Below are 27,587 nucleotides of genomic sequence, written 5' to 3'. Positions count from 1 at the left end.
ACCAGCCGTTGCCAATGGCAATCACTTCCCAGGAATGAACAAATAAATGTTTATGGGTGTTGTCACTAATCCTGTTTGTGACTTTGGCCTGTACCCAAAGTGGTAACTTTCCGCAATATTTCCCTGTATAATGCATCGTCACTTTCTCATTTGAATTCTCAAATTGGATTTCATTATTTTAAACTGAGTTACTTGTTTCCTTTAATGGTGTAATGCAGCCCGTCTAGATTCAGCCGCATTACAATGGAGTGGGGAACGCAGAGCCTTGTATGTATTATAAATATCAAAAATTTGGATCAGTAATTGAAGCTTTGAGATCGTGTCACAAACAAATACATTTCTGTGAGATGCTTCACCAAGCTGAAGACAGAGGCTGGACTGAAGAGTTAGCGGCTTAATTTTCAGTAGAGCGGTCTTTGTTAAAATAGTGCGCACATGATTGAATTAAGCAAATGGCTGATGTTTTCTTCAGATCCCTATTCCATATTCTGCTGTTCCCCACACTTTGCCCCCGTGTCTGAAAATGTGCTCGCTCTCCCGGCTTATTTATCCAAGTATCGATCGCAATGAATACATTTCAGGTGGGTCTGTGTGCACTTGTGGGCAGCGACATTGTCGGTGTAAAACGCGGAGAGCCAGTGATCCGTTTTTCTGCCCTTGTACCTGAAGGAAGGGCCCACAGGTGAGACTGTGACGATGTGAACGATGAAAGGGGAGGAAAACAACAGGGCTCCCCTGGGGTGCTGTTGCCAAAGGAAGGCCCCACAGGGAGGAGGGGAATATCAGAAAATGAGTCAACCATGGCAACTGACGTATGCCTTCTGGCTGTTTTAATGTATGTTCAAAGCAAAAGCAGCTGGCTAGAGGTGTGGCTGGAGATCACTTTTTGTTCCTATGAGTGGCACAAGGGGGGAAGGTAACAAAGACCAAGAATGTTCAGCAGCTACACTGCTTCCTCCTGCACTTATTTTTGCTTGATGTTTCTGAAATAGATTCCCGTCCACAGGAGGATGCTGCATGTTGTGTTGAGTGTGTTAAGTTCACTTTACCGCTGTAATAAAGCGTATAAGGGTGCTGGTTTTTATCTGTTCTGGTGAAGCAATGCTTCCATAACCTACAGGATGACGTACAGGTGGCGCAGAGGCGGCGCTTCACACGGGTGGAGATGGCACGGGTGCTGATGGAGCGCAACCAGTACAAGGAGAGGTTGATGGAGCTGCAGGAGGCCGTCAGGTGGACTGAGATGATCAGGTGGGAAGGCCTACCCCCATCTAATCGGTGGGAGAAGTATGTGTTGTATCGAGTCGCTGCGTGGTGGCTTTATCGTCATCCCTGTCCCAGCACCATGTCCTGTCTCTTTTCCTTTCCGCCATCAAGCTTAAAAATGGTGTAAAGCATGTCTGAGCCCGGGAAAATCTCACTGGACGTTTGCGTAGTGCATCGATGATGTTGATGTTTAGACATTTCCGTTATGTCGCAAGCTGTCTTTCAGTGGTGATAGAGTCCCAAGATATTGAAGCGAATAGCATGACGTGGCAACTTGATAAATGGATTGGGGGTGAAATTGACCTTTGTCATTGTAGTGATGGCCAGTATTATGTCAATGAGGAAGAAATTTGCGTGTGATGTGAAACGAGCTGCTATTTGCTGTGAGCGTTACTGACACAGAACTCTTTCATCCCTTTTTTGAGTCTTGTTCAAAATACACAAAGACACAAGTTATAATCGGAGATCTTCCATCAAACATACTTCCATTTGACCCGATATGCAGTGGATTCTCCTGCGGTTAATGTCCATCAAAGTCCAGAATAGATTAACAACCACGACGTAAACATAATGGAATCTTTGGATTTAGTGACCAACACAAGGGTCTGGCACGATTTTTAAAAGGAAAATTTCAAAGGAATAAGAGTCAACCCAGGAGACGTTGGGAACCCAGGAGACTACAGGGAAGGATACCTCATTTAGGGCGAAATTGAGCATTTTAAAAATCACAATATTGAATAAAGCAAGATGAATATACACCCAAGATAAACACACATAATTTAAATAGAGATTCCAAGATAGACTAATAGGCAATAAACGTGGGAGCAAGTGAGAAGCCATCTTATTCGATTAACCTTGATTCCTTTAAGCATGCTTTAGACAGACAGACAGATTGTGGAACTATAGTAGTTATTTAGAATTTCAGAGTGCCTTTTACATGAAAGATTACTAATTCAACTAATTGTTGAATGTAGGATTGGATCCGGAGATGGCTAATGGAACCGTTTTGTAGGGATTAATCTCAGTATGGGTAAAGTATTGAGTGGGATCTTAGAGAAAAATATAAAATTATGAAGGGAACAGAGAGGATAGATGCGGGCAGGTTGTTTCCAATGGCGGGTGAAAGCAGAACTAGGGGGCATAGCCTCAACATAAGGGGAAGTAGATTTCGGACTGAGTTGAGGAGGAACCTCTTCACCCAAAGGGTCGTGAATCTGTGGAAATCCCTGCCTGGTGAAGCAGTTGAGGCTACCTCGTAAAATGTTTTTGAACGGTAAAAGAATAAAAGGCTGCGGTGAGCGGGTGGGTAAGTGGTGTTGAGTCCACAAAAAGATCAGCCATGATCTCATTGAATGGCGGAGCAGGCTCGCGGGGCCAGATGGCCGACTCCTGCTCCTAGTTCTAATGTTCTCATGCACCCACTGATTGACCCTGGCCCCCCCATTATTTCATATTAATGAGCTGGATATCAAAACAAAATGTAGGATTGTCAAATTGAGTTTCACGACCAAAATAGCAAGAGAGGTAGAAAGAGGGAAAAGAGGATTTACAGACTGGAAGGTAAAAATTCAACATTGGGAAGAATCCCTTCCACGCGTTAGGGCGTCTCGATTTAATCTCGACATCCAACTCTTTTCTTTTAAAAAAAAAAAATAAAAATAAATTTAGTGTACCCAATAATTGTTTCCCCAATTAAGGGGCAATTTAGCGTGGCCAATCCACCTAACCTGCACATCTTTGGGTTGTGGAGGTGAAACCCACGCAGACACGGGGAGAATGTGCAAACTCCACACGGACAGTGACCCAGGGCCTGAACTCCTTTCTCTGAGGTCAATGACCTTTAATTTAGCTCTTTGGAGTTGTGTTTATAGAGGGGATGGACATCTCCTCTGGTCACCAGGAACGCCATCTCATTCTGCCTCCGGGATTAACTCGAGTGACTTTGCAAATATATATTGGGGTTGAGTAAAACTTCAAAAATAAACATTTAACTTTATTTAAAAAAAATTAAACATTGATAAATGTAAGGTATTAAATATTGGTTAAGGGTGGTGCAGTGGGTTAGCACTGCGGCCTCACGGCACCGAGGTCCCAAGTTCGATCCCGGCTCTGGGTCACCGTCCGTGTGGAGTTTGCACATTCTCCCCGTGTTTGCGTGGGTTTCGCCCCCACAACCCAAAGATGTGCAGACTAGGTGGATTGGCCACGCTAAATTGCCCCTTAATAGGAAAAAAATGAATTGGGTACTCTAAATTCATAGAAAAAAAACATATTGATTATTACGAATAACTATCATGCATTGAATTGACAAAGGGGTGAAAAATAATGGTGTAATCATTTTTCAATATAAGACATAGGAGCAGAATTAGGCCACTCAGCCCATCGAGTCTGCTTCGTTCAATCATGGCTGATAATTTTCTCATCCCCATTCTCCTGTCTTCTCCCCATAACCCCTGATGCCCTTATCTGCGCAAAGTGCCAAGTGAACGAGAACGCCAAAATGGGATATACCGTCCGGACCATGCGGTCCAAATCTCCACTAGGGCTGTGCAATGCTCTAGTCAGACCACATTTGTGGAATGGTGTTAATTTCTAGTAATCACAATACTAAAAGCATAGGCCGTCTTTGGAGAGGAGGTAGAGGAAAGCAGTAAGACTAGATTCCAACTGCAAAGGCTTTTGAACCAGAAGGAAGGATTGGCTAACTTTAGCCCCCACAGTTTACAAAGGAGAGGGTTGTGATGTGGGGTTGGGAGGGAGGGAGGACGACCATTGAGAATACCATTAAGTCATTTATGTAAGGTAGACCGTGAATATATATTCAAAATAAGCCAGGACCAGATATAAATTAGCGAGAAATAATGTTGTCACAGGTATTCGGGAAAAGGTTCTCCACAGTATTAAATGATATTCGGGAGAATCTTATCAGCTAAGACTTTTCGGAGCATTGAATGTGATGCTGGATGAGTTAAAGTACCTGAAGGAAGATGGCCTGAAGAGTCTTCAATCACCTGTGACTTTCCTTACCCACTCCTGCCTGTCTCGTCATGGTTTGTTCCTGTTTAACGATAGTCAGGCCTCTATTTTATGAGTGGAGGTGAGCGGCCGAGAGCCACGACGACGGTCTCTGAACAGTCTGTCATCTTCCAGCCCTCCGCACAGGTTTTTCAATTTCAGCTTTCATAAGTTAGAGACCAATGGCTCTAAAGCGAGGAACATAAAAGGGTTGTCTGCCAGAGGAGTGTGGCAGAAAACCCAACCATGAGGTTGGTCTGAGCTCAGGGCTGTTGTGTCTATACATTCTGTAGTTTGATGCTGCATAACCGCAGATTGCTACCAGTGTAGTTAACACCAGTGTGCAGTTTGATGGCATGGTAGATAGATCTTGCAGCATCATCTGTGTGGGTGGGTGTGGAGCAGTGATTTGGCAATTTGCACAGCAGCGGTGAACCTGGCACCGTCAAGACGCCGGCATTTCAGGCTGCCAGGCTTTCTGGGGTTGACTTGGCAGCTGGGTTTGACACAGTAGTTTGAGCTGCCTTGGAAATTAACCTTGATGCCGCAAGGACCCAATGTTTGAAACTGATTACCAGCGGATTTGGGGGACCAGGTTTCACCTACTCGGTAACGTCCCATCCTACTTAAAGGCAGCCTTGGTCTTAAGCAAGCTGTCAGCTGACCAAATAGGACCACGTGTATACAGTGTGAAGTTTACTGTTTTATTTTTAATATTTCTTAGAGCTTCCCGAGAGTATCCGTCAATCCAGGAGAAGAAGAAGTCGGGCATTTGGCAGTTGTAAGTACTTCAATATCCAATTAGTGCTGTTAAATTTCTAAAAAATCATTTTAAGTACACGTCGTCTTCAATAATTTTTATGAACGAAGTTGCATTTTTGAGTAATATTTTCCGTGGTGTATAAAATATCAGTATTTTTCAGCTGGTGTGGGACACCCAGTAGCCATGTCACCAAATTCGCCGGTGGGCAGGTTGCCCCAAGATCTCTACCACTGTCATCTTTCTGGCTGATTGCGGGAAAGAGTGAGCTCCCATAGAACAGTACAGCACAGAACAGGCCCTTCGGCCCTCGATGTTGCGCCGAGCTTTGTCCGAAACCAAGATCAAGCTATCCCAGTCCCTGTCATTCTGGTGTGCTCCATGTGCCGATCCAATAATCGCTAATCCATCCACGCTGGATTATTTCTTTCTGACCTTTCCTCCCACTGGTTGGAGATGTTGTGGACTCCATTCAGGACTTGTGCTTGGGAGAATGCTAGAGGAAGTTGCACCCACTTTGCCAGAGGAAAGTGGCAGAGTTAGAGTGCAGTGTCACTTCATACACTTCGGATCTAAGGAAAACAAATGCCAATATATCTTAATGGTGAGGCATTAGTAGGGTGGAGGACAAAAAGCCACGTTTATGTGCATGGCGCTTGGTGACACTTGAGTTCCACAAGAAATCTGGGATTGAAAGTCTCATGATGACCATGAAACTATTGTCGATTGTTGCTGGCCCACATGTGACTCTAGACCCACAGCAATGTGGTTGACTCTGACATGCCCTCTGAAATGGCCCAGCGAGCCGCTTAGTTCAAGGGCCATTAGGGATGGGAAATAAATGCTGACCCAGCCAGCGACCCCCATGTCACTAAAACAGAGATACAGAAATTGTTACAGCGTGGAAGCCATTCGGCCCAGTGTCTGCACCAGCCCTCCGAATGAGCAATTCACTGAGTGCCATATTCCTGCCTTCTCCCCATGACTTTGCACATTCTTTCTTTTCAGCTAACAGTCACATTCCATTTTGAATGCTTCAGTTGAACCTGCCTCCCACTACAGTCTCAGGCATTCCACACTTTAACCACTCACTGCGTGAAAACATTTTCTCCTATCGCTTTTGCTTCTCTTTTATAAAATTACTTTCAATTTGTGCCCTCTTGTTCTTGATCCGTTCATGAGTGGGTACAGTCTCTACAGACCCCTCATGATTTTGAATCCCTCTGTCAAGTCTTCTCTTAGTCTCTTCTCCAAGGAAAACAGTCCTAACTTCTCAATCTAGCTTCGTAACTGAAGTTCCTCATCCCTGGAAACATTCTCGTGACTTGTTTCTGCTCTCTCCCCAATGCTTTCACATCCTTCCTGAAGTGTGGAGCCTGGAACTGGACACACAGCTCCAGCTGTGGCTGAACTAGTGTCTCATACAAGTTCGACATAATCTCCTTGCTCGTCTACTATTTGTAAAGCCCAGGATATTTTATGCTTTATTACAGGTTGAACGTCCCTTATCCGAAATGCTTGGGGCTGAGTGTGTATCGGATTTCAGAATTTTTCGGATTTCGGAATATACTACGCATGTGTGGCGCACATTGGGAACAGTACATGTGTGGCGCGTGTTGGGAACAGCGCATGTGCGGCACGCGTTGGGAACAGCGCATGTGCGGCACGCGTTGGGAACAGCGCATGTGCGGCACGCGTTGGGAACAGCGCATGTGCGGCACGCGTTGGGAACAGCGCATGTGTGGCGCACGTTGGGAACAGTACATGTGTAGCGCACGTTGGGAACAGTGCATGTGCAGCACCCGTTGGGAACAGCGCTTGTGTGGCATGTGTTGGGAACAGCGCATATGCGGCACGCGTTGGAAACAGCGCATGTGCGGCACGCGTTGGGAACAGCACATGTGCGGTACGCGTTGGGAACAGCACATGTGCAGTACACGTTGGGAACAGCGCATGTGCGGCACGCGTTGGGAACAGCACATGTGCGGCACGCGTTGGGAACAGCACATGTGCGGCATGCGTTGGGAACAGCGCATGTGCAGCACTCGGGCACAGCGCATGTGCAGCACTCGGGCACAGCGCATGTGCGGCACGCGTTGGGAACAGCGCATGTGCGGCACGCGTTGGGAACAGCGCATGTGCGGCACGCGTTGGGAACAGCGCATGTGCGGCACGCTTTGGGAACAGCGCATGTACGGCACGCGTTGGGAACAGCGCATGTGCGGCACGCGTTGGGAACAGCGCATGTGCGGCACCCGTTGGGAACAGCACATGTGCGGCATGCGTTGGGAACAGCGCATGTGCAGCACTCGGGCACAGCGCATGTGCGGCACGCATTGGGAACAGCGCATGTGCGGCACGCGTTGGGAGCAGCGCATGTGCGGCACGCGTTGGGAGCAGCGCATGTGCGGCACGCGTTGGGAACAGCGCATGTGCAGCACTCGGGCACAGCGCATGTGCGGAACGCATTGGGAGCAGCGCATGTGCGGCACCCGTTGGGAACAGCGCATGTGCGGCACCCGTTGGGAACAGCGCATGTGCGGCACCCGTTGGAAACAGCACATGTGCGGCATGCGTTGGGAACAGCGCATGTGCAGCACTCGGGCACAGCGCATGTGCGGCACGCATTGGGAACAGCGCATGTGCGGCACGCGTTGGGAACAGCGCATGTGCGGCACGCGTTGGGAACAGCGCATGTGCGGCACGCGTTGGGAACAGCGCATGTGCGGCACGCGTTGGGAACAGCGCATGTGCGGCACTCGTTGGGCACAGCGCATGTGCGGCACGCGTTGGAAACCGCGCATGTGCGGCACGCGTTGGGAACAGCACATGTGCGGCATGCGTTGGGAACAGCGCATGTGCGCCTAGCCTTGGGAACAGTGCATGTGCGGCACCCGTTGGGAACAGTGCATTTGCGCCTAGCGTTGGGAACAGTGCATGTGCGGCACCCGTTGGGAACAGCGCATGTGCGCCTAGCATTGGGAACAGTGCATGTGCGGCACGCATTGGGAACAGCGCATGTGCGGCACGCATTGGGAAGAACGCACGTGCAGCACGCATTGGGAAGAATGCACGTGCGGCACGCATTGGGAAGAGCGCATGTGCGGCACCCGTTGGGAAGAGCGCATGTGCGGCACCCGTTGGGAAGAGCGCATGTGCGGCACCCGTTGGGAACAGCGCGTGTGCGGCACCCGTTGGGAACAGCGCGTGTGCGGCACCCGTTGGGAACAGCGCGTGTGCGGCACCCGTTGGGAACAGCGCATGTGCGGCACCCGTTGGGAACAGCGCGTGTGCGGCACGCATTGGGAACACGCATGTGCACGCATTGGGAAGAGCGCACGTGCGGCACGCATTGGGAAGAGCGCATGTGCGGCACCTGTTGGGAACAGCGCATGTGTGCCACACATTGGGAACAGCGCGTGTGTAGGGAACAGCGCATGTGCGTAACGTTGGGGACAGTGCATATGCGGTGCGTGTTGGGAACTGCGCATGTGCAACATGTGTTGGGAACTACGCATGTGCGTAATGTTGAGGACAGCGCATGTGCGGTGCGTGTTGGGAACTGCGCATGTGCGGTGCGTGTTGGGAACTGCGCATGTGCAGCGTGCATTGGGAACTACGCATGTGCGGCACGCGTTGGGAACTGCTAATCGCCCAGGAGCCTTGTGGATTTTCCCACTCTTGACAACATATTGCGCTCCAAAGAAATTGCGGATTTTTGGAATTTTTCGGTTTCGGAATTTTGCATAAGGGATGCTCAGCCTGCAATCACTTACTCAACCTGTCCTGCCTCCTTCACTGACTTACATGCACAAACATCCAGCTTCCTCTGCTTTCTGCGTTCCCTTTAGAGTTGTATCCTTTGTTTTATGTTGTTTCTCTATGTTATTCCTACTAAAATGAATCACTTCACATTCCTCCGAATGGAACTTCATCTGCCACCCGTTCGCCCACTCCACCGACTTGTCTATGTCCTTTTAAAGTACTGCGCAGATTTTCACAGTAACTTAATTGCAGTGTTAATGTAAGCCTACTTGTGACAATAAAGATTATTATTATTGCAAGTTTCAGATGAATTGTGTACCCCTGAAGTTATCATCCAGAAGTTCACTTCTTTTGCTGAGCTTCAATATAGTTATGTATTTTGTGTATATATATAAAAAACAATAAAGTATTTTACACTACTGTTATAAGTATTGGGCTGTATTCCTCTTTCTTACGTTACCCTGTTTGTTGTCTTCATCTCCAGTTTCAGCCGTCTCTTCAGCTCTTCTGCAGTGGCCCAGCCCACAAAAAGGCCCCCGGTGCTCCATTATGCGGCTCCCAACACCTACGGTTCCTCTGGCTTCACCAAGCGCCGAAGCCACACCATGTCCCAGTTATCTACCGCAGACCGAACACGTGCCATAGACTTCCTGCCTGAGGAGTAAGTAACAGCCTAAAAAGGTGCGGCCTGCCTCACATGGACCCGCACTCACACGCAGCCTGCTCCCATGGCACAGGGTTAATCCAGTTTGTGATTTTTCATATGTTTATGCTTATTTTCATTATCCTCACCGTTTTATTTCAATTATTCATTTGCTTTGCTTGTTGTTTATTTTTGCTCCTCTTCCATTTGTAATAATTTGTTACTGCCAAAGAAAGGTTGTTTGCAAAAGTCATGCTGCCTTTTATTTATTTATTTATTTTCTTGAAGAGTCTTAGCATCAGGACTTGTGTTGAAGAAGGAATCTCATCTTTACTACTCTCTCCTCAAAGGGGGATTGAAGCCTTTTGATAATTAGTGTTCAAAAACAAAATGGCATGAAATGCACTTTTCGTTGCGATTTTGATACATCCTCAGTACTGATGTTCATTTGAAGCACCTGAGTCAGACAGTGTGACGAAACTCCATTAGTATCCATCTGAGAAGCAGTCATTAAACAGGCATGTCCAAGCCTTTCCTCATACTGTCAGCCTCAGGAAGGCTCCCCAGCCAACCTTCCTGATGGTAAAATCAGCACTCTTCTTTAACTGGGAATAGTGAAAAATGAAATGTTTAAATATTATCATGGAACAAGGGAGGTTGTTAAAAAAAATGTTCGTCAGAAATTGTTTCTATAAATCAGTTCTTAAAAATAGGGCTTGGATTGGGAAGTTCCTTTTTAAAGAAAAATCAGACGCAAGACTGTAGAATACAAGGGTCCAAGTAGGTTAAGGAACTAATATTTCACAAACTGCTTCAGAGATCCAATTCTATCAAGTGTGCGTGAATCCTTAGGTGTTGTTTATGGGGGCCTGTGGTGAGGTGAACTCCTCTCTGTAGTTATTTTCTTCTGATTACTAATATGACTGAAAAAGTGGATATATAAGCATTTCCATTTTTACTTGTCGCCGAACAGATTTATTGGTTATGGGTAGATTAACAGATAGCTTGATGCTCAATGAGATCCGTTTGGCTGCCTGTAACTTCACGGGTTGGCTCATTTGGCCAGACGGCTAACACGTGGCTCAGAATAATGGCAACAGCATGGGTTCCATTGACATTCCGGGCTCTTGAGTCCTACCTACCTCCTCACCCGGCGGAAAGCGATGGCAAACCGCCACTGCCAAGAAATACGGCTCAGGGTGAAGCACCGGCAGACAATGGGCGGAGCACGCGTGAAATGGAAAATGGCATTTCGAGGACACCTGGCTTGTCTGTCGCCATCCCTAGTACAAGATAAAGGCAAAAATAAAAAGCAAGTTAACTCGGAGATTAATGCGAGTTAAATTGATTATGGTGCATAGAGTGTGGTTGGTATATAGGGTCTATACTATGAGCAATGGTATAATCATAGAATTTACAGTGCAGAAGGAGGCCATTCGGCCCATCGAGTCTGCACCAGCTCTTTGAAAGAGCACCCTACCAAGCCCACATCTCCACCCTATCCCCAGTAACCCCACCCAACACTAAGAGAAATTTTGGACACTTAAGGGCAATTTATCATGGCCAATCCACCTAACCTGCACATCTTTGGACTGTGGGAGGAAACCGGAGCACCCGGGGGAAACCCACGCACACACAGGGAGAACGTGCAGACTCCGCACAGACAGTGACCCAAGCCGGGAATCGAACCTGGGACCCTGGCGCTGTGAACCAATTGTGCTCACCACAATGCTACCGTGCTGCCCGTGCTTATAATGCATAAGCAACAGCTTGTATTTATGTAGTGCATTGGACGTAAAAGGTGGTATTTTGGGCCCCACCCTCTGCCAGGATCAGTTGGCCAGCCGCATTACTTGGAGTGGGTCCCACCATGACATGGCCGAAAAATCCTGGCCAAAGAACCATAGGAGCATTGTTAAGCAAAATATGAAACTGAGCCACATGTTAAAGTGGATGATCATTTTGTTGGAGATAAATTTTAAGGAGTGTCTTAAAGAAGGACAGAGAGAGAGAGGTGGAGAGGTGTAGGACATGAATTCCAGAGTTTAGGGCCTAGCAGCTGAAGGCAATGGCAAAAGCCACCAATGGTGGGACAGCTAAAATCAGGGGTGAAATGTTCAAGGGGTCAGAATTGGACGGATGCAGATATCTCGGGAGGTTCTGTGGCTGAAGAATCATGGAATCTTGGAATTTCTACAGAGAGGCCATTTGGCCCATCGAGTCAGCACCGACCTTCTGAAAGAGCAAGAGCACTCCACCTAGGTCCACTCCCCGGCCCTATCCCCATAACCCCTATCCCCATAACCCCACCGAACCTGCACCTCTTTGGACTGTGGGAGGAAACCCACGCTGACACGGGGAGAATGGGAAAACGGCACACAGATGGTCACCCAAGGCCGGAATTGGACCAGGGTCCCTGGCGCTGTGCCACCGAGCTGCCCCAGACGGTTGCAGAGATAGGGAGGGATACAGTACATGTGCTGCGTACGTACTGTACATTGAGTAATCCGGACGAGAGTTTATAAGAATACTTCAATTTAAAAATGATTGCTGTTCTCCTATGGTGGTGTGTTATAGTTCACTGAGGGAATCTGAGTTGATGTGGGAACATGCATGTAGTCTGGAATAATGGTCTTGTATCGTTTTGACGAAGTAGAAACGTTAGAATTGTAGAATTATGCAGCGCTGAAAGAGGTCTGTGCTGGTCTTTGAGAGAGATGCCCAATTTAGTCCTGCACTCCCAGTTATTTTCCCATAATCCTAGGTTGCACCGTCCTTTAAAATGGAGCGTTCCAGATTATCACAGCCCTCGGTGAAAAATGTGTCCTTGTAATCAGTGACTTCTGGTCACCAACCCACGTGCCACAGGAAACAATTGCTCCTATTTGATCCATCGAAATAAACACTGTGCTAAGTGTAGCACAATCAATCACTCACGAGACAAGATGAGAAGGAGTCAATCAATGGCTTTATTACGCAGACTTGTTCCCCAGCAGCACAGTTTAGAATGCGGCTGCTGGGAGAACCCGGGCTCTTATACTCCACCTTACTGGGTGGAGCCAGTAGGCGGCTGATCCAATCGGGACCCGGCGTCTATCCACCAATAGCCTCTCGGCATCACAGGGTACCGTAATACCCCTAATGCATACCACCACACTAAATTTGAACCCCTTTATTACAACACCCTTAACTTTTTCTGCGATAAAGGGAACAATCCCAATTTACCTCATCTTTCCGCAAATGTCAAGTCCCTCATCCCAGGATCCCAGGTTCGATTCCCCGCTGCGTCACTGTCTGAGCGGAGTCTGCACGTTCTCCCCGTGTCTGCGTGGGTTTCCTCCGGGTGCTCCGGTTTCCTCCCAAAGACGTGCAGGTTGGGTGGATTGGCCGTGCTAAATCGCCCTTAGTGACCAAAAAAGGTTAGGAGGGGTTATTGGGTTACGGGGATAGGGTGGAAGGGAGGGCTTAAGTGGGTTGTTGCAGACCGATGGGCCGAATGGCCTTCTGCACTGTATGTTCTATGTATGCGGATTCCTTCAGGTTCCGTTGATGCCGGAAGCCAGTGACTGTTCAGGAGGCTGGGATTGGGTTCAGCTGTCACTGGCTCTGAGCACCTCCCAGCTTCCTCGGGAGTTTGTACCGTACGTTTCCTGAATTTATGCCACTTGAGGGTGAAAGGAAGCCGCCAGCACTACCCTGTTATGCACATTAGCAATTAATGTAACAGTCACAGCAGCATGGGTAGCATGTCCATGACGTCCTCACTTGTATAGGCGACACTCTGTACCGTTAATCAAACTCGAGGAATCAGCCCTTCCAAGTAAAGAAAGAAAATACTTGATTGTTAGAGTGCCTTTCACAATGTTGGCATGTGCTTTCCAACCAATGAAATACATGTAATAAGGACAGAAAATGCTGGGTAAACGCAGCAGGCCTGGTAGCATCTGTGGAGCGAGAAACCGAGTTAACATTTCGAGTCCATACTGGTATCTTTTTGTAGTTGTAACATAGGAAATGTGGTCACAAGTCCCCACAGACATTGATGTGATAATGGCCAAGTAATCTCTTCTAGTGACGTTGGCTGAGGAAGACATAAAGGCCAGGATTCCCCGGCGATTCTTCGACTAATGTTACAGGTTCTTTTTTTGCCCAGGTGAGAAGGAAGACACAGCCTTGTTATTAATATCTCATTTGCGAGACAGTACCTCTGACTGCGCAGTACTCTGTCGGTAGTGCTGTGAAGTGACAGCTAATATTATGTAACCTAGGCACTTTTAAATCCGAGGAATTAATACTCTTGTTAGGCGGTGAGGTGATCTGCACCTAGAGACGAGGTTGATTTTGCTAATTGTACAAACAGAGAGAGGTTTCCCGTCATATTTAAAACATTTAATTCCAACTGGATGGTCATTCTTTCTGCCAGTAAAATGCGGATTTTCAAACTGAGCATCCAAATTAACAAGATTACCATTGCTCCCCTGGAGCGAAATCGCTCCTGGCACGGAGACCTTGTGCTAAATGGGAATTGCACCATTCCACATATTTGAAAGGTGAGTCTCTCGACGAGATGCTGTTATCGTGCAGTATCAGGAGGAGCAGGGCAACGCTTGCAACAACTTCCTGATTTATACTTTGAACCACTTGTATGTGATCGGTGGAAAGTGCCGTACAATTTGCATTACTCGTGGCGACGATCACAGTTGGTCTCACCGTTATATTCACTGCAAAGTCTGACCCATTGGGCGAGGCTCTCTGGCTTCCCGGGCCGTGTTTCTCGGCCCTGGGAGGCAGCCTGCCATTGGCCAGTGGCGGGGTCTTCCGGTCCCACCGTTGTCGATAGGATTTCCCATTGAATCCACCCCACACCGTCGGGAAACCTGCGGCGTCGGCGGGAACGGAAAATCTCGGCCATTATGTTTTAACTCCTTAAATGTGTACTGTGGTGCTCTTTCCAGTCGGATAGGGGGGAATTGTGTAGTTGTGTCATGTACCACAGTCAGAGGGTACACAGATCTCCAGGAACCAATTGTCCAACTAGTTGTCAGGCTATGAAAAATCCAGAACTCAGAATTTTGTTTCTGTCAGGGCAGCACAGTGGCACAGTGGTTAGCACTGCTTCCTCATGGCACTGAGGACCCGGGTTCGATCCCGGCCCTGGGTCACTGCCCGGGTGGAGTTTGCACATTCTCCCTGTGTCTGCGTGGGTCTCACCCCCACAACCTAAAGATGTGCAGGCTAGGTGGATTGGCCAGGCTAAATTGCCCCTTAATTGGAAAAGAAATAATTGGGCACTCATGTGTGAAGAGATTAGTTCAGTCCATAAGAGGGTCATTTAGGAGTCTGTTAACAGCGGAGAAGAAGCTGTTTTTGAATCTGTTAGTGCGTGTTCTCAGACTTTTGTATCTCCTACCCGTTGGAAGAGTGAGTAAGCCGGGTGGGTGGGGTCTTTGATTATGCTGCCCGCTTTCCCCAGGCAGCGGGAGGTGTAGATGCAATCAACGGATGGGAGGTGGGTTTGTGTGATGGACTGGGCGGTGTCACGACTCTCTGAACTTTCTTACGGTCTTGGGCTGAGCAGTTGCCATACCAGGCTGTGATGCAGCCAGATAGGATGCTTTCTATAGTGTACTTGTAAAAGGTGGATGGAGTCGATGTGGACATGCCAAATTTCCTTAGTTTCCTGAGGAAGTATAGGCGCTGTTGTGCTTTCAGGGGCTGGTTTAGCACACTGGGCTAAATAGCTGGCTTTTAAAGCAGACCCAGGCAGCACGGTTCAATTCCCGTACCAGCCTCCCCGAACATGCACCGGAATGTGGCGACTAGGGGCTTTTCACAGTAACTTAATTTGAAGCCTACTTGTGACAATAAGCGATTTTCGTTTCATTTCATTTTCATTTTCATTCTTGGTCGTAACGTTCGAATTGGGTGGACCAGGACAGATTTTTGGTGATGTGCACACCTATGAACCTGAAACTGTTGACCATCTCCACCTTGGACCTGTTGATGCAGGCAGGGGTGTGAACGATACTTTGCTTCCTGCAGTCAATGACCAGCTCTTGAGTTTTGCTGACATTGAGGTAGAGATGAAATGAAAATGAAATGAAATGGAAATCGCTTATTGTCACAAGTAGGCTTCAAATGAAGTTACTGTGAAAAGCCCCTAGTTGCCACATTTTGGCGCCTGTTCGGGGAGGCTGGTACGGGAATTGAACCGTGCTGCCTGCCTGCCTTGGTCTGCTTTAAAAGCCAGCGATATTGCCCTGTTGCCAAACCAGATGCTAAACCGGAGAATCTAGTATTATTATTATTAGACTCGGACATTGTAGATAGTGGCTGAACGTTTCAGAAAGGTGTGTCAGAGGGGGCAGGAGAAGCAGGAGCTTAGCCAAGCAAGCCAGGAGAATGTTACACAACGAAGAAATGTGCAAATTCAGACAGATTTAAGAAAAAAAAGGTGAAGATTCAGCAAAAGCAGTATCCAAACTAGCGCAATTTCTACTTCCAGTTCATGGTCAACTTGAGGTGAGCTTCACAAGCGGCATAGAGTCAACTAAGTTCCACCTCGAATAGCATGCGCTCTTGCAGACAATCTTTCTTTCAGAGAAGTGTGTATTTTTGTTTTCCATTCTGTACGTTTTGTTAATTTTGAAATTTATGTTTTCTTTTTGTAGACAGAAAGTGCCTGAGAAGGAGAAGAACCCAGACCCAGATATTGAGCAACTGTACGGCATATCAGCTCCTCGGGGCTTTAACAGGGTTAGGGGGTCAAAGTTGGGGAATTTGATGATTCAGGGTGTTTGGGGATCCTAGAAGGCAGGCAACAGTTGAGCATTTAGTCTCTGTTTCAAAGTGCCTTGTGGATGATGATGCTCAGGATGTTTTCATTGATAAAAGGATATTGTTGAGTGACTTTCATTTCAAGTACGGTTCGGCACCATATTACTCTGGGGTTTGTGAGATCCAGGCTTCACCTCTAATCTACTTGGTTTTGTGAGTGTAAGATCTTCACTTCAACCTGTCTTGCTTTATGGAGGCTATGATTTGTAGCAAAGTTTGTGGTGCTTTCTGTTCGCCATTCAAGCTAAGATGCAATTGGAAAGACCATTCTAGCTTTTTTGACGAAAATGATGATACAAGGTCAATTGAAAATATGAAAATGAGATAGATCGTCCGGTTTATGAAGTCCGTTTACTTTGCACTTACCCAGGAGGGTTTATTAACCCTGGACATTCTTCATTGTTCGACTTCAGGGTTCATGAGGATGGGACTTTCACTATTGCAGACTTCCTGGATATGGCCCTCTATTTGCGAAGTTATGACCAGTTCTCTGTCCAAAAATGTCTTGTGAAAGACATGGGAGGGAGTTTTAGTGCACGGATTAGGCTCTGGTCATTTAAAAAATATAAAGCCCAACCCCAACACAACTATTTCCGCTTTCTCAGGGTCGGAGAAATCTATGAACCCACGGTAGAATCTAGAAAGCAGATTAAATCAGAGGCTGCCTATCTCGTTAAAATAATTAAATTACCCACAAGGGTCTTGGGGGTGCCCCCCCCCCCCAACCAAAGTAGTCACTCTTGAAATTGGGGATTTAGATTTTTTTTTTTTAAATGTCACATTTCACCCACGCCCCAGCTCCCCTTCTCCCAGTATTCTAAAATTCCTCCAAATGTCTTGTGCAGGACATTTTTGAATAGAAATTTGATCACAACCTAGAAAATCTGGAGTCGTGCAGTTCCATTCCAGATCTGCTCAGGTGCTCCATAGCTGCCGGTTGCTGTATCTGGTCTCACTGGTAGAACAACTGTGGATTTTAGCTGGCAAACTCTTGAACGATAAGACTTGCGCTATCAGACATACTTGCAATAAGGGCTTCTCACTTTCGCCAACCACCAGAGTCTGCCCAACTCGCGCTAGTGTTTGTTAAGCTTTGAAAATCCTAATCAGTTGGTTGCTGACAACCGTTCGTGTTGATCAATGGTGAATTGTCCTCGCTATTAACAACACACTAGCAATATTGCAGTTATCTGTGAGCAGCCCATTTTCCATCCACCAAATTAGAATCTACGTGCAATAATCTCTGGGATAGTTTATTTTGACGTTAAAGTAATTGATACTTCATGGGGAAAATTGGGAATATTGCAACTGCATTGTATACAATCGGAACATATCATTGAAATTTTCTAAAATCGTTATTACCTGTACCCCTCAAGTTGTCGTTTTACATTTTCTGCAAGATCTTTGAAGGAGAAATATTAAAAATGGGTCCAGAAATTAGTCATGGTCAAAATGAGAGCGCGCACACATCATTGTATGATCTTGGCTAAAGAATCCATTGAACTTTGATGGTGTTAAGGTTGAATATATCGGGCCGCGGTTGATTTAGGATGAAGACGATCTTACGATGTCTGCCAGGTTGTTAATACTTCTAATATTTTTCTCACGGTAGTAATGTATTTTAGAAATATTGGTAAGTACGATGAGTTTTAAGATGGAAGTGCCAGTGAGTGAAACAAAAGCAAAATACTGCCGGTGTCGGAAATCAGTAATGAAAGGGAAAATGCTGGAAAACACTACATAAAAACTAGGAGCAGGATTAGGCCACTCTGCCCCTCGAGCATGCTCCACCATTCAATAAGTTGGTGTCTGATCTGATTGTAACCTCCCGCCTACCCCCGCTAACTTTTCACCCCCTTGTTTATCAAGAATCTATCCAGCTGGTTTCGCACGGTGGGCTAAACAGCTGCCTTATAATCCAGAACAAGGCCAGCAGCGCGGGTTCAATTCCCGTACCAGCTCCCCGAACGGGCGCCGGAATGTGGTGACTAGGGGCTTTTCACAGTAACTTCATTGAAGCCTACTTGTGACAATAGGCTATTATTATTATTATTATTATTATCTCTGTCTTGAAAACATTCAAAAACTCTGCTTCCACTGCCTTTTGAGGAAGAGCTTTCCAGAGACACTGAGCCCCCAGAGAAAACAAATTCCCCTCATCTCTTAAATGGGTGAGCCCTTATTTTTAAAGAGTGACCCCTAGTTCTATATTCTCCCACAAGAGGAAACATCCTCTCCACATCCACCCTGTCAAGACCCCTCAGGATCCTATACATTTTAATCACTAGCAGGACTGGATGAACCTATGGAGAGCGAAGCAGAGCAAATATTTCTGGTCAATAGTCTTTCATCAAAAACACAATAGTTGTCACAGAGACTGAGAGCTTTACGCTAGACGTTTGTGAGGGTGTTGCGAGGCTGAAGATGCACCTTTTAGAAATGATTTGGGGCATTCAGATCGCAAAAGAAATACAATTGTAGCTCGGGGCAAGTTTAAACTCTCAGCCACCCGGATGGCCAATCTCTCCCACACATTCGAGTAACATTTTCTTCTACTTTCTTTGAACAGTGCACTGACTGGTGTTTGCTTTTCCTCTCAGTGATTGTACGTCGACAGCTCGACGGGAGCTGAAACGTGAACAGTACCGACAGGTGAGGGACCATGTCAGGAATGACGACGGACGGCTACAGGCGTGTGGGTGGAGCCTCCCAGCAAAGTACAAACAGGTACAGTCTGAAGCAGCAAAACCTACCTCGGCCTAACAAGCCGGCCCACAATCCAGGCTCTGAGATTTAAACATACTGGCCGGCTGGTATCCGAACAAACGTTTATTCATTCGTATGTTGCTGGAAAAAATAGAGACACTCTCAAAGCTTTCCACCTTGGACTCATCCTGAAGAGCCCTCTTTTTATGAAGTATAAATTGTTGCTCTCTTTGAAATTTGGCATTCTTGAGTCTGACCTGATGAGTGAAAGATGAAAAGCTTTGACAGCATGTCTCTTAGATTCTGTACTACCAAACGATCATTCATATAGCTGCTATCTGTCACTTGATTCCACAGAGCAATGTCCTATGACTGTGCTAATATCTTGTGTAGGGTCGGTCATTCATCTCCTCAGACCTGCTGTGAGATCATTACTGCCTTTGCTCCATTAACGTTTGTACATAGGTAACCCATAAGTCCCCTAGACCCCTATTAGAGCTCTTCCTGAATTAAAAGGGCTATCACTCCACTGATGTCCAGTGGCCTGCGACCAGAGGGACAGGCTCGTACTCTGTATAATGCCTATTTCTCTAGAAACTCGGGTGATTCCTTCCACCTGTGACAGCCAGTGGTGATACCATTATTTGATCAGCCAAGAAATGCTCTTGTTGGGACCAAGGATGTACCTTGCAACCTTAGAGCCTGTCACAACCGTATTCCACCATGGACAAGACAATGTGGCCCGTACAACCACCAGTGCCACAATGGGACACATGTTCTGAGGTTTGAATGTCTGGAAGCTTTGAGAGGATCAACGCAGTATAAACCCATCCAGTGTGTCCTAGGATATGACTGGCTGCCGTGTAATGTACATCTGTGCCCGGCAAAATAGGGAATATGGAGCAGGCAGGAGAAATAAAGCAACCATAAAAAGAAGACGAGGGTGACCTCAGCCGGGAAGGGATAATGAATATATTTTTTTGAGATTCTAATGTTCCCCCTTAGTTTTTCACCCGCCTCATCCTTCTTCCACCCCTGAAGCCTCCCCTTCGCGCAAGCTCATTAGAATGCGTGACAGGCCAGGAATTTTCTTAAGACTAAAATCAAGAACCTCAACGTGGCTCACATCATTTTGGGCACTTTCTGGTTCACCCCACCTTCGCCATGCAGAATGACATGCAGAGCGTATTTGGATACTTTATAATATTGTGAGAATGCAATCTTATTGAGAAGTGAGTGACGTTCTGGTTCTTAATGCAGCTGAGTCCGAACGGCAGCCAGGAAGATAATCGCATGAAGAATGTTCCGATTCCAGTCTACTGCCGTCCACTGGTCGCAAAGGACCCAACCATGAAGGTAACCGTGTGCTAAGGGCAAAGGGAGGTTCCAATGATCAGGACTTGGTAGAGAAAGGTTGAGGGAGCTAGGGCTCTTCTCTTTGGAGCGGAGGAGGATGAGAGACGACTTAATAGAGGTTTATAAGATGATGAGGGGGACAGATAGAGTGGACGTTCAGAGACTATTTCCTCGGGTGGATGTAGCTGTTACAAGGGGGCATGACTATAAGATTCAGGGTGGGAGATATAGGAGGGATGTCCGAGGTAGGTTCTTTACTCAGAGAGTGGTTAGGGTGTAGAACGGATTGCCTGCTGTGATAGTGGAGTCGGACACTTTAGGAACTTTCAAGCGGTTATTGGGTAGGCACATGGAGCTCACCAGAATGGCAGGGAGTGGGATAGCTTGATCTTGGTTTCGGACAATGCTCGGCACAACATCGAGGGCCGTCTATGTTCTACATAACCCATTTCAGTGCTAACCTCTTAATGGCTGACTTTTGCTGAGGAATTGATACCAAAGTTAGCTAAGTGATGGATTGTCGCGCTGCATGGGGCAGGCAGTGCCACAGCCTGCAAACCTACTGTCAGCTCCAGCTCGTCAGCTGTGTTTCCCTTTTATTTCTTTTGAGGCCACCATTCTAACTTTCAATGCAAGCTTCCGTGCCACCCTTGGAAGTCCCGTTTCCAAATCGATCCAGATAGGTCCGTGGCCACATTTCGTTTGAAGCAATGACGAGACAAGTGCAATTGCGCTTCTCTACCTAGGCTAAAGCGTTGGCACCCTGATTCCTCCGCCAACTCTGTCAACCTTCCTAGAGTTAAGTTAGAAAGGACTGTGATAAAAAGCAAATTACTGCGGATGCAGGAGCCTGAAACAGAAATGGGGAATACTGGCCAATCTCAGCAAGTCTGGCAGCATCCAAGGGCCGGTGCAGACTCGATGGGCTGAATGGCCTCCTTCTGCACTGTAGATTCTCTGAAAAGGGAGCTAACGTTTTGAGCCTGGAAGACCCGGTGTAAAATCTAGAGAGAACTGGAAATGGGGTCAGCTTTAAACTGTTGTTGGGGGGAGGGGGGGGGGGGGGTGGGGAGGTGTGGATCGATGGGACTGGGTAGGGGGGCCAGCAATAACTTTGTAAGATATAGGAGCAGAATTAGGCCATTTGGCCCATCGAGTCTGCTCCGCCATTCTATCATGGCTGATATGCTCTTCATCTGCTACCTAAAATGTTACAGACCAAGAGCTGGATTGCGAAATCAGCCAGAGCATCTCCTCCCTGGGACACATGACCTAGGAGCGGAATTCGGCAATTTAGCCTCCCGAGCCCAACACCCTCAATGTGATCCTGGCTGATCCCATCCTGGCCTCAACTCCACCGCCCTGCCCGTTCTCCATAATCCTTCAACCCACTACCAATTAAAAATCTGTCTAACTCCTCCTTAAATTTACTCACTGTCCCAGCATCCATCGTACTCTGGGGAAGCGAATTCCCCAGATTCACATCCCATTGGGAGAAGTAGTTTTTCCTCAAATTGGTTTTAAATTTGCTACCTCTTATCCTAAGATTATGACCTCCTGTTTTAGAATGGCCCACAAGAGGAAGCATCAGCTCCACGTCTACTTTATCCAGACCTTTCAGCATCTTGTGTACCTCAATGAGATCTCCCCTCATTCTTCTAAACTCTCGAGAGTCTAGTCCTAAACTGTTCAATCTCTCCTCATACGACAAAACCCCTCATCTCTGGAATCAATCTAAATAGGTGGGGATTGACAAAGGTGTCGAGGACAGAAGACAGAAGAAATGTAAATGGGGGTGATTAAGGCTAAGAAGGGTACTGAAAGGACTGTACTTTCTTCTGTTGTAATCTTGCGATGCCTACCGTCCCATTCTGTAGTCCATTTGAGCTACATTTCCAGCAACTTGGTGACACCTGCTGTTATATAGAACATTTGGAATATTGTGTCCAATTCTGGTCATCACACCACCAGAAGGATGTGGAGGCTTTGGAGAGAGTACAGAAAAGGTTTACCAGGATGTTGCCTGGTATGGAGGGTATTAGCTATGAGGATTGAACAAACTGGGATTGTCCTCCCTAGAGAGACGGAGGCTGAGGGGTGCCCTGATAGAAGTTTATAAAATTATTAGGAGTATAGATGTGGTGAACAGTTGGAAGCTTCTTCCCAGGGTGGGACTGACAATTACAAGAGGGCACACGTTCGAGGTGGGAAGGGTTCAATGGAGATGTGCGAGGGATGTTTTTTTACACAGAGGGTGGTGGTGGCCTGGAATGCACTGCCAAATGAGGTGGTTGAGGCAGAGACGTTACCGACCTGTAAGACTTACCTGGATAGACACAGACGGGGTATAGAAGGATACAGGCAGTTGGTCTAAATGGGACTCGTGATCGGCGCAGGTTTGGAGGGCCGAAGGGCCTGTTCCTATGCTGTATTGGTCTTCGACACACTGAGGCCTGTTGTCTTATTTTTGCACCGGAGTGAGGTGGAAAACTAGATGGTGATTGTTCAGTTTCTGCAAAGAAAAAAAGGATTTGAAAGTGTTTGCATGTTTTGTGCTCATCGTGCTTTATAATATCGTGAACAACCTGGGAAAAATAGGGTACGGATGAAGTTGAACCTGACCTGGGAATTCAGATGGAAATTAATACAGTACGAACAACATAACGCCACCCAAAGGAAAGGCATGATATGCCTGCGTCATTAGCAATCTTCTGCAACATGATACAGATAATCCTTCAATAATGCAAGACCTGTGAGCAGCTGGAACAGTACAAGAATGGAGAATGTAAAATGCCAAAGCGTTGAGCATCCTTTTCCCCAGCAGTATAAATTGTTGTGAGCATTTGAATTTTGGTATTAAATTCATAGAGGTCTTCAATACAGGAAAGGCCCTTAAGCCCAGCAGGTTTGCGCCAGTCTAAAACACCCACCTATATTCTCATCCCATTTTCCAGCACTTGTAATAATATAATAATCTTTATTATTGTCACAAATAGGTTTACTTTAACACTGCAATGAAGTTACTGTGAAAGCCCATAACCTTGTATGCCTTGGCCTCGCAAGTGCACATCTAAATAGATGAGCACAGTGCAGATGAGCACAGTGTAGATGAGGACCAGGCAGTTTGCCTGGAGAGCTCTTGCTGCTGCTACTTGTTGGGTGTAAAATGGTAAACTGCCTGGGTTCAGTTCCATACGTCAATATTACAGGTTCCAGCAGCTTCAGAGAGATCGTGGGCGGGATTCTCCGACCCCCCGCCGGGTCGGAGAACCGCCAGGGGGGCGGCGTGAATCCCGCCCCCGCCGGCTGTCGAATTCTCCGGTGCCAGGGATTTGGCGGGGGCGGGAATCGCGCTGCGCCGGTCGGCGGCCGCTGGCAGCGGTCACCCCCCCCCCCCAGGCGATTCTCCGGCCCGCGATGGGCCGAATGGCCGCCCATTTTCGGCCGTTCCGCCGGCGTATGTTACGACAGCTAACCGGCAGGACCTGGCTCAGTGGGTTCCCTTCGTGGAGGGCGCTGGGGGTGGTGGCCTGGCCCGCGATCGGACCCCACCGCTCCGCGGGCGGGCCTGTGCCGTGGGGGCACTCTATTCCTCCGCGCCGGCTGCTGCAACAGTCCGCGATGGCCGGCGCGGAGATGAACCCCCCCTGCGTTTGCACTGGGATGACGCCAGCACACACTGGCGTTCCCGCGCATGCGCCAACTCGCGCCAGCCGGCGGAGGCTCTTCGGTGCTGGTTGGCATGGTGCCAAGCCCCTTCCGCGCCGGCTGGCACGGCGCAAACCACTCAGGCGCCGGCCTAGCCCCTGAAGGTGCGGAGGATTCCACACCTTTGGGGCGGCCCGATGCCGGAGTGGTTCCCGCCACTCCTTCCCGCCGGAGTTGCCTGCTCCGCTGGTTTCCGAAGAATCCCGCCCCATGTGACAGACCTCCCACTAATAATAATCTTTATTCGTGTCACAAGTAGGCTTACATTAACACTGCAATGATATTACTGTGAAAATCCCCTAGTCCCCACACTCCGGCGCCTGTTTGTGTACACAGAGGGAGAATTCAGAATGTCCAATTCACCTAACAGCACGTCTTTCGGGCCTTGAGGGAGGAAACCGGAGCACCCGGAGGAAACCCACGCAGACACGGGGAGACCGTGCAGATTGCGCACAGACAGTGACCCTAGCTGGGAATCGAACCTGGGACCCTGGCGCTTTGAAGCAACTGTGCCACGTCTCCTGGGTTTTGGACAAAGGATGTATTTTTCCAGGTCTGGAATCTTTAGATGTTTAATAGCGAAGCCAGGGTCTCTTTTGTCCTCGCCGACAACCTGTCTCCATGGACCAGAGCTCTGCTTTAGAAATAGAAAGGATGTTGGTGCAGTTCTTTGGAATTTGATCTTCTGCAACCTCAGGGGGCATTAGCATCTCTTTGAAGATAACAAAGGCTTGGATATGTATCTTCCTCCCCGCCTCCTGGAAAGGTCTGGCCCACAAGTGACTTCAGATCCACAGCACTGCGGTTGACTCTTAGCTGCCCTAAAGTGACCACTAGCGAGCCGCTCGGTTCAAGGGAAATTAGGGATGGCAACAAATTCAGGCCTTGGCAGCGACATCCCTTGAAAGAGTAAAAAGCCTTCTACAGGCATCAGAGTTTGCAGTCATTCTGCACCCAGTCTAATTTTGGAGGTGTCTGCTCTGGTATTTCCTGCGACCATTATTACGTTTATGTCCCTCTCAGCTTTGGTGTGCAGCTGGTGTGGATTTGACCGGCTGGAAGCCGCCGCGGACAGAGAATGGGAATGAACTGGGCCGCTCCCGCAGCTGCGATCCCCTGACCTCTGACACCGAAAAGGACGGGAAGAATAGCAGCAGCCACAGCTCCCCCGACAAAATCAAGAAGGTAAATAAGATTTGGTGTTACAGATTCGACCGCATGTGGCAGATAAGAACACTGACTTTCGCAAGGTGGCTTTACACTGCACTGCTGAATTAACAAAGAGAACACGGTCCTTTGGCATTGAGGAAGAGTGCAGACCTGCATAAGAACACTTAGTAAGAATCTTTTCACTTGTTTCCAGGGGGGTGTAAAATTCATCAATATTGAGAAGCAGCTATGACCCCCCCCTGCCTCTAAATGACCAGTGCAGCTCTTCCACAGACCGCTAGCTCCTGTGACTCTATTCACGGCAGAACCAAGTTCTCCATGCTCTTCTAAGCAACATTTATCCTGCAACCGACACCCTAAATCAGACTAATAATACAAAAGCAAAATTCTGCAGGTGCTGGAAATCTGAAATGAAAACAGGAGATTTTGGAAATACTCAGCGTGTCGCACAGCGTCTGTCGAGAGAAACAAGTTGATGTTTCAGGTTGCTGAGGATTCATCAGAACCTAAAACAGATTTTTTTTAGGACATAGAACATACAGTGCAGAAGGAGGCCATTCGGCCCATTGCGTCTGCACCGACTCACTTAAGCCCTCACTTCCCTTTCTTGGACACTAAGGGGCAATTTCCCATGGCCAATCCACCTAGCCTCCACATCTTTGGACTGTGGGAGGAAACCGGAGCACCCGGAGGAAACCCACGCAGAACGCAGGGAGAACGTGCAGACTCCGCACAGACAGTGACCCAGCGGGGAATCGAACCTGGGACCCTGGCGCTGTGAAGCCACAGTGCTAATCACTTGTGCTACTGTGCTGCCCCAGGTCGTGATCTCATTGCTGTTTATGGGACCCTGTTGTATTCCGATTGGCTGCCACGTTTCCCACTCAGAAGAGTGACTAAACTTCAAAAGTCCTTCATTGATTGTATAAATCCCGATGTTATGAAAGGCACTATATAAATCTAATTCTTTCTGCGTATGATGGTAGTTCTAAGCAGAGCAACACTCACTGCCACATAGATGCAATGTTGCCAGCTGATATCAATACATTATTTTATCACACTTGCCCCAATCTGAGTGCTTGCCGACTTTGTTGACTTTTGTTTACGATCTCTTTCTTCAGGTTCACAGTGCGGATGACGTCTCGAGCCGTGTGTGGATCTGCACGAGCACACACTCCACCAGTAAAATTGTGATCATTGATGCCAACCAGCCTGGCACCATTATGGACCAGTTTATAGTGTGCAATGCCCATGTTCTGTGTATCACCAGCGTTCCGGGTAAGTGAGTTCCACTGTTCAGGCTGCAGTACTGAATTTATGCTTGGCAGTGGTGAGCCTGTTCAATCAGGGCAACTGGAGTAAAAATAAAATGATATGTCGCAACTTAATTCATGATGGCATGTGTCCGATCCCGCGGCATTGTTTTGAAGATGAGCAGGAGAATCCTGGCTGATATTTATCACTCAATCAACGTCACAAAAAAAACCGTACTGTCCGCTCGTTATCACATTGCTGATTTTGCTGCCACATTAGCAGCCCTGTTTCGTACTTTACATCAGCGACTAGATTTCAATAATCCCTCCATTGGCTGTAAAGCGGTTTGAGCCAGCTTGTGGTCACGGCAAAACAAGCCTTTTTTTTAACCTTAAGGAAGGAATCACACAGGAAGTTAGCAAAGAGCAATAGTGTGCTATTCAGACTAAGTGCTTGCCCTGCTAGCTTGGCAGTAGCGAATGGAGCTAGAAAGGAATGAAGTGAACCTGAAGAGGAGTAGAAAATAAAGAAAAATATTCAGATTACGCCATGGTTGCAGAGTGGTTCCAGACTAAAGTACTGTCTTTTGGTGGCCACTGTAGTTGGCTAGTCCTGTCCATTAGGGTGGCTTTTGAGACTGTTTGCATTAATAATTGAATCCTGAGAAGTATTTTTTTTTTTTAAAAAGAAAAATACGAGTACCCAATTCTTTTTGTTTCCAATTAAGGGGCAATTCAGCATGGCCAATCCACCAAGCCTGCACATAGAATATTAGTGTGGCCAATCCACCTAGCCTTTTCGGGTTGTGGGGGTGAGACCCACGCCGACACGGGGAGAATGTGCAAACTCCACCCGGACAGTGACCTGGGGCCGGGATACGAACCCGGGTCCTCGGCGCCGTGAGGCAGCAGTGCTAACCACGGCGCCCGATTTTTCTGATACACACAGACCTGAATTATCCACCCCGTGCCCTCGACATGTGTCAGGAACAGAGCTTGGGAATTCTATATTCTTAGCTCCTGATTCCCTGACGAGGGGCACTACAACACAAATATTGGGTTCTTTGGCGTTACTGATTTCATATTAATAGTTGAAATAAATCTAATG

General features: G+C 47.5%; 1 protein-coding gene across 1 annotated transcript in view; it reads left to right on the top strand.

Moving 5' to 3' along the window:
* Positions 1-27,587, top strand: part of LOC140394466 (C-Jun-amino-terminal kinase-interacting protein 3-like) — an 86,081-nt gene that overhangs the window by 9,115 nt on the left and 49,379 nt on the right. Inside the window, 8 exon segments of the mRNA XM_072481760.1 lie at positions 1,121-1,251; positions 5,006-5,062; positions 9,291-9,467; positions 16,121-16,171; positions 18,887-19,013; positions 20,253-20,348; positions 25,080-25,241; positions 26,348-26,504. Of these exon segments, the coding sequence (XP_072337861.1) occupies positions 1,121-1,251; positions 5,006-5,062; positions 9,291-9,467; positions 16,121-16,171; positions 18,887-19,013; positions 20,253-20,348; positions 25,080-25,241; positions 26,348-26,504 (958 nt within the window).

The sequence above is a fragment of the Scyliorhinus torazame genome, chromosome 17 (assembly GCF_047496885.1).
Source record: "Scyliorhinus torazame isolate Kashiwa2021f chromosome 17, sScyTor2.1, whole genome shotgun sequence".
Lineage (NCBI taxonomy): Eukaryota > Metazoa > Chordata > Chondrichthyes > Carcharhiniformes > Scyliorhinidae > Scyliorhinus > Scyliorhinus torazame.
Note: the sequence above shows the minus strand (reverse complement) of the source record. Positions and strands in the feature narration are given on the sequence as shown.